The 10,880-nt window shown below is 32.6% G+C and overlaps 1 protein-coding gene across 2 annotated transcripts; it reads right to left on the bottom strand.

The window, feature by feature from the left end:
• Positions 1-238: 238 nt before the first annotated feature.
• LOC107950671 (serine/threonine protein phosphatase 2A 55 kDa regulatory subunit B beta isoform) lies at positions 239-8,029 on the bottom strand. Of its 2 annotated transcripts, none has more exons than XM_016885559.2 (14): positions 7,527-8,029; positions 5,909-6,012; positions 5,717-5,815; positions 5,446-5,565; positions 4,868-5,074; positions 4,231-4,322; positions 3,030-3,148; positions 2,786-2,909; positions 2,512-2,635; positions 1,658-1,726; positions 1,474-1,565; positions 1,307-1,384; positions 1,103-1,170; positions 239-994 (listed from the first exon to the last, which is right to left on the bottom strand). In XM_016885559.2, exons 1-14 carry the CDS (start codon positions 7,636-7,638, stop codon positions 858-860), a joined length of 1,545 nt encoding a protein of 514 aa, XP_016741048.1. In that variant the 5' UTR covers positions 7,639-8,029; the 3' UTR covers positions 239-857. The 2 variants fall into 2 exon arrangements, with proteins under 2 accessions (XP_016741048.1, XP_016741047.1); XM_016885558.2 differs by having other exon boundaries at positions 4,865-5,074; positions 7,527-8,028.
• Positions 8,030-10,880: the final 2,851 nt, after the last annotated feature.

The following is a 10,880-nucleotide window of genomic DNA, read 5'->3' as shown; positions in this document are numbered from 1 at the left end:
ATGGGGGAATGTTGATTAGTAATAGGGTTTGTATAAAAATAGGTCCTAAATTTATAGCATTTCTTAACAGTAAATAAAAATTAATATTATTATCAAACATAATTAAGATATTAAATGTTAAGAATTTTGATTTTTAATAAATGAAATTTTTCATTGACAATCTAGAAGTATCCAAGCCCCATGTTACATAGACGTATCCGGAACAAAAGCATAACATCCTGCTTTGATTCACTCGAGCTGTAAGGTTAATTCAAACCAATTGATAAGAGAAGCAAAAATGACACATTTATCTAAAACTAAAGGATGAAGTTCCAAACATGAGAAAAGAATCAATAAAAAAATTGCACCGTCAGTATTAACAGCTCCTTCCCACCATGATTTTGAGTAAAACAAAAAAAAAAAAAAAACTACATTTACCTTAAACCTAAGTGGCAAATATAGAAGAACATCCTTTAGTTTTTACTTGTAGGAGAGCTACAATCACATTTGCTGCTAACTTCAACCCAACACAAATCTAAAAACATTACTCCATCTTCTATTTTAAAAGAAGATCAAGGGGAGGAGGAGGTAAAAAGGAAGAAAATTGCGAACAAACTGAAGGAATTTTTGGATGAGACACGAGAAAGAGGATTAACTGTGCACACCCGGGAGCAATCATAGGTTTGCATCCTCATGGATCTGTGACAGCCGCTTCTTGATCTTGAGACTACACCATGTGCTACAGATTTTAGGGGGCACGGAGTGCAAGACTCAATTTAGCCTTTAACTCACTGGTTGGCGGGGAGGGGAAAGGAGCTTTCGCCATCAACAACCGAAAAAAGTTTTAACCAAGCAACTACATTCTACTTGGATCATTTTTATGCATAGTACATGTACAAGCTGTTTGCAGCAGCACAGGCAATCGAGTTTTCAGTTGGGTGCCATGCTAGGTGCAGTAACTTTGTTGTGAAATCGAAAGAATTTCCATTCGCATCCACTCCGGGAGTTTCTGTTCCTGATAAGATAAATTCACCAACATAAAAGCATCAGATTACAATTCAAGAACTGAAGAACTCATTTAACAACAATCAGAAGTTAAGGTAAAAAATGAACAAATCATAACCTCGTCTAACAACACGTGTTATACTGCTCAGGGGTCTGGAAGGCCTTGAGGGAGTCTGAACTTGTCTCCTGGAAAGACATATGGTTGTTAATAGCTACTAACATCATTACAGAAATCACAATTAACAGCCTTCTTTTTCCAATGCTTGAGTGAATCTTTGATCTGATTTTATTTTATTTTCAGATGGCCTGTACTGAAGATTACCTCATTGGATTTTTGCTAGCTTCCAAAGTTGTTGCCTCGGTGCTTCCAGGGGCACAACCAAATACACGGAATAGATTGCTGAGAGCATAAGGGTAATATATATTATGTTATGGAAGCACATAACAACAACAAAAGATTAGGAGACAGGCTTTTGGACAAAAACAAACCTGTAGGAGCCTGTTGCCACTCGCAATCCATCACCACTTAGGCAACATTCAAATTTGTCAAAGATCGAATCATTTTCATACAAATCACAAAGCTGAAACAATTAAAGAATGCAATAATTAGCTATGACAAAGCACACACATACATGGTTAATTTCATCATCTGTTTCAGAACATAGAATCATACCTTAGGTCGTAAATATTCATGAACCTGGAATGTTGCAACTGGACCAGAATCCATATTGATATCCCACAACTGACAACCAAGTGATATATAACCAGGTTAGATCCTAAAATGCCAGTTAAACAAGGGCATATCAAATGTATACGATATCAAGAACACAATAAGCAAGTTTAAAACCAACATCGAAAGTCTTAAAGCTGAAAAGTAGGTAGAATGGTAAAAATTTTAACAAAACAAAGTAGATACTGATTTAAATTAACGATATTAAGAGGGATTCATATTAAGAATGTTCAAAGATTAAATATTAAAATAAAATGACATGCGATTGATTCAAACAGAGAAAAGGGTAGGAAACCACATCAGGTAAATGATTGAATTGTAGATTCACGCGCTCAAGAAATGAATAGAAGAAGCTATCATGACATTTACCCTTAACCCCCCACCACTTTCATGGCTTCAAGATAAAAGCTCTCTACAAAACAAACAAAATTGTTTGACTATCTGAGTCCAAGCAAAATTGTGAACAATCCAGACCGTTTCGATTTTGATCACTTTCTGTTAAATGTTTAAAAACTAGAATGTTTTATCAGACATATTATTGCAGCAAAAGGCCATTGCAGGTTGATGCTTTCTGTGTATTACATTGTATCAACTACAGTCAAATCGTTTCAATTTCTTATTAAAAAGGTTACAGATAATCAAGTCAGGGATTAAATGGTACATAAAGTTGGTGCAGCATGCTTAAGAATAATTAAACACATAATGTTACACTTGTGCAACGTATAACTATATATCAATAGTGCAAACAAGAAAAAAAAGGCAAAGCAAAACAAGAATAGAAAGAAACAAAGCAAAACCTTAAGAGTCATATAATCACGGCTAAGAATATATCTTCCGTCCTTTGCAAATTTAATATCTGAGATTGAGGCAATTATCTCCGTAAAAAATGATCTAGAACCAGGTGCCTCCGGTTCTTCAAACCTGTTAGCATAGAATGGTACTTATATTTTAGAAAGGATACTGAAAGCAAATAGTAAATATATATACCTTCACCTATCAGGATCTATATAAATTTTTGGTGCAAATCTCACTAAATTCAACAAAAGAAACTAAAAACGGTAAAACACTTGCAATTTGGCATGAGAATCACACAAAGCTGATTGCCGCAAATCAATGAGGCGAATTGAGCCCTTTGAACTACTATATGCTAGCATATTACAGTGGGTAGGGTGAAACTCTGCTGATGTTATAACCTCTGCAATGATAGACATTACAATAACCATTACTTTTGCAAATATATTGAACAGCACTGAACTTGCATATACTTTAAGAAGTGAAAGCAGCAGACTAAAGTACCAAAATAGAAGAGGCTTACCAGTTAGATCCTCCATGTTTGCAGGCTTTACATCGACAATATTGAAACTTTGATTGCTAATTTCCAAGTTCCAAAGATTTATACGTAGATCGTCAGCTGATATAAAAGTTTCTCCATCACTAGGAATTATAAGAGAGACAGAGATAGAGAGACCATCAGTATATCTTCGCTCAAGCTAATATGAAATGCAAAACACTGAAATGGGAAGTGCGTTCAAACATTCACAAACATGCTTGTCACTATTTACCAGTGACATACAAACTGTATACAAGCCAAAAGCTTAAACATCACCATAAGGATTTCAAAACAAAATTACATGAATAAGAATAACAATAGTGCAGAGACATGGTGAGCAGACAATTAAACTTCAAGACACGTGCTAGATAATTCTGTGATAAGTTTAATACTTCTAGATCCAAATATTCCATGAACTAAACAATCTAATGTTTCAAGGGTTGCATGGGACGAAGCATGTTCAGTTGATATAGGCCATTAACCGTGTTCTCATTCAAATGTGATGGCTCCAAAGCCTAAAAAAGAGATGAATATCCATAGCATTTATGTCCTATGGTTCAGAAGTTCTCCAGTTTTCTCAAGATTATGAATCAGCCTTCATTTCTAAAGCATGAACAGTGTCCCCCAAGACCATTTCAGAATGACAGCTTCTTGCTCAGACATGACAACACAAGTTCAGCAACAGAAAGTTATCAGAAGGGAACCAGGATTCATTATGTCATTATTTAAAGAAACAATCATCATTTACCATTACAACTAGAGAATCATATGCCTTCTCCAGAATGCAAACTTTGAATGGGAAGAGGGGGGGGGGGGGAAGCCTAGAAGCACAATCAATAACAGTTTAAATCTATACTCCAATCCAGAACCTAAACTAGATAGCATCAGTTTCTCAAGAGACATCTCATAATGATGCTGCCAAAAAAAAAAACACTAATAATAATAAAGAACAAAGATGCAATAAAGGTTAAGCAATTTATCAGGCTAGAAATCTTGGTGAGGGAATTCAAGAGACTAAGCTAATGAAGACTTATTTTTCCATCAGAGAAGAAAAATGTAAGATGTGTGATTCTACCACATATTATCCCAGAAAAAGAATACTTCCTCTTCAATTGATTTTCAGATAATACTAACATACGGAGCCAAAACACCACAAAATTGCAATAAAACAAAACCCACTAGCTACCTGTTATTTGAAATAGAATTGATGTGATAATCATGAGCATGGCCGTATACCCGTCGACATCTAGCCACTAGGTTGGTCTCCTGACTTGTTACCTAGATATAGTGAAGATTAAAGGTTAGTGCAGAGTGATCAAGAAGCATTTAGACAACAAAAGAAATGTTCCTGATTACTCAAAAACAAAATCCTAACACTCTCCTCATGCCAGAGAGAGAGAGAGGTTGGTCTCCTGACTTGTTACCTAGATATAGTGAAGATTAAAGTTTAGTGCAGAGTGACCAAGAAACATTTAGACAACAAAAGAAAATGTTCCTGATTACTCAACAACAGAATACTAACACTCTCCCCCAGCCAAAATCCTAACACTCGTTTGCCTCCACCACCAAAGAACAGGGCAAAGAATCATGGGCTTTGCCCCTAATTCAGCTAGGCATCAGAGAGTAAATCACATACTTCGTTGAACTACAGCAACTTAGAAACAATGGGTGCTACAAAGAAGGTCATCACCTACTTAGCACTTTTTTTTATCAGCCCCCTAACCTTGAGATTATTAACACTCATATAGCTCAAAATGCGTATAGATTTCAGCCTAAAACTTAATCACTGCAAGTAGAAAATATGATTGCATAAGTACAACTACCACAGGTAAATGCAACGATGGAAGGCCTCCTGGTGGGAAAGAGAAATCATGGCTCAAATAGTTGTAGGATCCGCCAAGGGAGCTTCCATTTGCAAGACATGGTTTAGGGCTACTTGAATTACTTGAACTAGCAATGCTGCCATTTCCTACAGCTTTTGATGGATCCAAATTCATGTCAGAAATTTTCTTGACTTTCTTTTCTTGTACCTGTTGAACCCCATACAAACAGCAGATAAATAAGTGTGTTAGAAGGCAAGGGCAGAGGTACCCACAGATCAAAATACCAATCATGCTCAACACCAATGCTCAGAAGAACAGATAGGATAAAATCAGATATATTACCAAGTGTGTTTTACTCTTTTCGAAGCATTTGTTAGGAAGTATTTTATAAGTCAATCTATCTATGCACCAGAAACTTTGCAGTGGCTTTGCAGAATATATTCCATTATAAATGAATGAGCATTCTCAAGTACCAATCACTACTTATTGCAAACAAAGTGATAATATGCACAATCAACAATCAATCTGAAACAAGACAAGAGTTAAGACAGTAGTTAAAGCACAGATTTCCTTCCTACCTTCCAAAACTTGATGGTTTTATCATTGGTGGAAAGGAGAAAAAGGGCACTATTGGCTGTTTGGCACCATCTGATTTTGTTGATTTTTTCCTCTATTTCCAAGCTCTTGAGGTAGTCAAACTGAAATATCCAAAAGAAATATGAGATAGCTAAACTGGAAAAAAATTCAGATGAAGTGAGCAAAAAAACTTAAGCCTAGTGGACTATAAGCTCTATGGTTGTGCGTGCGTGTGTGCATGCATCATTGCATCAAACAGCAATGCGAGAGCACCTCAGGCTCATGGCTCTGGAACTCTGTCTTGTAACGAAACTCAGGGTGCCGACTAATTAGATAATCCATTCTCTCCAGATCCCTTCTTGATACACCATGCTACAATTACGGTAAAATAAGTTACTATAAAATTGCAATCCAAGAAAAAGAATAAGGTAATATATGAACATAAACAATGGTAGCAGAACCTACATCCTTTGTATCTGTCCTCTCAAAGAGAACAACACGGCCCCCACGGTCACCGGTGGCAAGATGATCCCCAGTTTTATCAAATTCAATAGCAGAAATAATATCAACTGCAGGAGCACAAAATATTTCTTAACAATACAATTGTACTGCAGTAAGAGCAATAATAAAATTTTATCAAAACTTTGTACATAGAAACTGCATTGACTGGAAAAGAGAAAAAGGCCCAAATTTAGTTTTCTTTCAATGAACACAACTCTCGGTCTCTACTCTCTTGACATAATTTTTACTTTCCACATGACATCTTTCTCTCTAAGGCAAAAAAGCAGGTTAACATTTGATGAATATAAACTATTTTTGCCACGACATAACAAGAATGATCCACAGCGTTGTAATGCATATTCTCATCGCCCTTGCATCATTATTATTCTACCAAGCTTAGAAAAATGTCATTGTGACGATAACAAGCTTAATTTGGAGAGACAAGAAGAATAAAAAGAGAGCTACTGAACAGCTAGTGAGAAAGTCCAAGATAGTCCCTTTCCAAAAAACAAAAAAGAAAGAAAAAAAATCCTAGCCAGAGACTATGATTCATTGCCTCTCCAGAACTCAAAATAGAATTTTACAATGATTAGCTATGCTTGAGTTATTGCATATAGAAAATAGTTATCAATTCAACCAGAGTCAACAGAAATGTTTCTGAAAGCTATCCATATCTCACTAAATCCAACCCGAACTATTACCATGCATACTTTGATGTTTCTGAAAACCTAAGGTCACCAGTCATCTGTTTCAGTAGCATGCTTCAAAGTTTACCCACATTATACTTACACAGGGTTGAATTCAAATTGTTAAGCCAAGTTTCAGTATTGAGTACTAAATTGATCAACAAAAATTTGAAGTAGTATCTAAACAGCCAAATATCTACCAATCACAGAATTATTTCTTTCCTGGGAGCAGCACACAATCTTACATCAATCAACTCATAATCTAACCCATTTTCTGACTGTCCCATTTACTAAGAAGTTTACCATACTATAACATAACCGATTCATATTAGAAATAAACCACCACCAAATAAACCTAGGAATCTGAACCCCCATCATACAAATGGTATACCCGTGCCACATCAATGCTGTCATTCATCCATGAGTTATGATTTGTGCCATAAACTCATGAAACATAGTCTATCTCCATCTTAACAAAGTGATAATACCCAGATTCCAATTTCAATTCAAATCTCAAAACTGTTAATCAATTGCCATGCACTAAAACCCCAAAACCAGAAAAAAAGGTACATAAATTATTAAAATCAAAAAGACTACCATGAACACACAAAGAAAGCACAACTTTTTGTGCATGCACCATCACTAAATTCACCATCTTCACTTCCACACTATCTTATTTCTAACAAAATACCCAGAAATTATTCCAAGCATTATTTGGAACCAAAAGAAAGCAAAAACCTTACCAAAAAAAAAGTCACAATTTCTCATACCCATTGACCTAAACAATAATTACTCAATATCCCATGATCCCAAATAGATCCAAAGCACCAAAATAAACTCTAGTTCTAAAAAAACCTACAAATTACCGATTGGATCCAGAAACAATAATAATTTACCTTCTTGAACTTCTTCTCCAGCGGTTCTTTCACCAAAAACCTGAGAGAATTTCCAATCCAACGGCTGTGGCGGTCCTGCCGGAGCTGTGACCACCTCATCGCCTCCGTGCATTTCTCTCTCTTTCTTTTTTTGGGTTTGCCTTTCTGCCTGTAATTTCACTGTCTAATAATCAATCACGAAAATTGAAAACCAAACGGCCTAGATTCAACCACACTGCCAAAATCAAATTGAAGATCGCATCTTGAGTTAGCTATTTTTGTTCTCTCTTCCTTGTTAAACTCGAAAGGGGTAAATTTTGAAATATTTGGTTCGATTTCTATAATTCAACCATTGACAATAACCCAAAGAAAAACAAACAACAGACAGCCAAATTTTCTCCCTCTTCCTGAGAAAAAAATATATATTCCTATCTTTTTCTCTTTGCGAAGGAGAATTTTGGATTTTTAGGATTTTTTTTTTCTTAAAAGGATTGAAATGACTGAGCAGGGAAAATAGAATTCTCTCTCAATAATGCAAGCTTCTTTTTCTCTATTTAATAATTTTTGTGTATATGCTAGCGTTACATACTGTCATGTTTTCCACTTTGACTGTTGGTTTTGATTGCGTGATTCAGTAAAGAGGCACCGTTTGATCCAAGTGAAATTTTAGGAGTTCAGTGAGTGAGACTTGTGAATTGTTTATTCTCTAATTATACGGTTTCATCGAGCTAAGTTGATACTTTTAAAGGTTTAAATTTGTCAAGACTCCTCTATTCTTTCACAGTTTAAAATTTAATCCTTATATTTTAATCTTGAGATTTTAAGTCCCCATATTTTTATAGTCCTTAACATTTATATTTTTTTATCGATTTGGCCCTTAGTTTTAAAAATACATAAAAAATTCTAAAAAAATTAAGAAATATCTTTTTACATATTTTCAATTAAAAATTATATTTTATAAAATTATGAAATATTTAAAATTCATTAAAAAATATTTTTAAAAAAATAAAAAAATTTAATTTATGGCAATATCATTGATTAAAGAAAGCGTAAGAGAGTAGCCAGCGAGAAATGGACAATAAAATTAACTCATACACCCATCCTAATATCCTAAATCATCAAGCAAAATACGAGTTAAAAAATGTGAAATTGAATCTCAAACTCTACTCAACTCGTGAAGCTAGTTAAAAGTCACATAACTAAATTGATTCTTAAGGCTAATACAATCCCCACAAAAATACACTCTATAAATTTCCATAATCAAATTCTCACCTCTAAATTTGGTCAAGATTAAAGAAAAAGAAGAGTTAAGGCATCTATGGTTATAGACTACATAATTCTTTTTTCAAAGTACATAAACCGATAACCCATGGAATGATATTGAATTAACAAATATTTATCTTTTATTTTTTACAATATTATGTATTTTTTAAATAATAGGGGTTAAATTGATAAAAGAAACTATGCTATAAAAGTTATTTTTGCCTTTTTTTTCATGATTGCCATGTCGACAACTAAAGGCAAAATTAAATGGAAGTTAAATAAAAATATATAGAGAGGGGGTTTAATGTCTCAAAATTAAACTACATATATTAGATTTTAAATGTTAAATGAGTATAGAAATTTTTATATTTGTCAAAATAAAATATTTATTTTCTAATATTGCTTATTTCTTGAAATTTTATTTAACGAATCATATCTTTCTAATTTTATTTTTTCAACAGTTATTTCGTTTTATTGATGATTGGATTTAAAATCTCGTACAAGACATTGATCTAAAATAAAGCCAATGACTTTTACAAGATGAAGACTCGAATGCTAGTGATCTGAAGCACCAAAGTCTAAAGACAAGGATCTGACAACCACGTCAATTTAGTTTCTTTTTTTTTTTTTTTTACCGCTGCGAGGAGGCTCTCGGGTGTATTTAGTATTGTTTTTTTTAAATATTTTAGGGTTAAAAAGTATATGCAATATGTTTAGTATTATTTTTAACAAACACTTTTAAGATAAAAGTGTTTTTAAATAAACTGTTTTTAGAGAAAAAAAATATTTCTTTTAAGTCAAAAATTGGCCTAAAAGTAATTTTTTTGATAAGTTAAAAATTTTAGTTTCTCCCCCATTTTTTTTCAAAAGCATTTTTGAGAATTCCTAAACTAAACTTAAATAGACAACTTTTGGAATCATAAGTGCTTTTAAAAAACACTTTTGAACACAAAATCAAAAATAATTTTTTCTAACTTGCTTTTAGCAAAGCCCTTTTAGGAACAAAAAAACAATTTTAACTCTAATAAAGTATTTTATATAATGTTTATATTGGGTATGAAATTACTTTTGTATTGAAATTTATTTTAAATATTATAATATTATATATTTAATTTTTTATTGGTTGTTTTTTAATATTTTATATATTTTATATATTCGAATTAAATTTTATAAGTAATTAATATTAATTGATTAAAAATATTTAAAATTTATTTTTCGTATATTAAAATATTAACAAAAAATTATAATAAAATATTTTTATATTTTTATTAAAATATCATAATATTAACTAATTTAAAAATTATTTAAATGTATATTTGTTATTTTATAACACCAAGTTTAAAATGAACATTTTATTTCTCAAAAGTACTTTTTGACAGCAATACTAAATACTTAAATCTTATAGACCAAACCTTTCAAAAGTATTTCTAAAAATCACTTTTCCAGAGCACTTCTTAAAAGTAATGCTACACTAGCCCTTAACCTAATATGGTGGCAAATTTTAAATCACTTTTTGATTTTGAAGTTAGAGTAGATGTTTTCAGTCGAAAGATGGATACGGGAAGAGACAAGTGGGTTTTTATTTTGGATAACAAATATAGGGCGATTATGATAATTACTTGTCCCACCTAACTCGCTCCACTATATGCAACTATCATTTTATCTTTATATATAATCTATTATAAGAGTACAAATGTAACAATGAGATATAGAAAAAAAATTATATATTTTATGTTTAAATATTTACTTTACTTTAAAAATATTGAAAATATTAAAGATAAATAGAAAAAACTAAATTGAAGTGAAACAAGTTGGGATAAAATAGGGATAAATATATACTTAGTGAAACAGAACTAGAGTAAAATGAGTCATCTACAATGATAAATATATCAACATTTACCCCCACATCGCTCCATGCCATTTGTTAGAGTTATTATGGTCAAAGTTGTTACTAAGTCTGTTAGCAATTACTAAGTCTATTAGCAGTTAAGCTGTTACTAAGTTGGCTAGCAAATTAGAAAGTTAGCTGCAGCATCAGTTAGCTTTAGCTCTCATACGTGTATAAATACATGCAAGTCTGCATGTGTCAAGTAACAATGAAATATATTTCTT

This window comes from Gossypium hirsutum, chromosome D03, assembly GCF_007990345.1.
Source record: "Gossypium hirsutum isolate 1008001.06 chromosome D03, Gossypium_hirsutum_v2.1, whole genome shotgun sequence".
Taxonomy (NCBI): Eukaryota; Viridiplantae; Streptophyta; class Magnoliopsida; order Malvales; family Malvaceae; genus Gossypium; species Gossypium hirsutum.
The sequence above is the reverse complement of the archived record's forward strand: the minus strand, read 5'-3'. Positions and strand labels throughout refer to the sequence as shown.

Coding starts and splice junctions, on each gene's coding strand:
- LOC107950671 (XM_016885558.2), bottom strand. CDS start 7,638: ATGCACGGAGGCGATGAGGTGGTCACAGCTCCGGCAGGACCGCCACAG. Junction 4,323..4,864: donor CGTTGCATTTACCTGTGGTA/GTTGTACTTATG, acceptor CACTATATCTAG/GTAACAAGTCAGGAGACCAA. Junction 2,910..3,029: donor AAACATGGAGGATCTAACTG/GTAAGCCTCTTC, acceptor CTATCATTGCAG/AGGTTATAACATCAGCAGAG.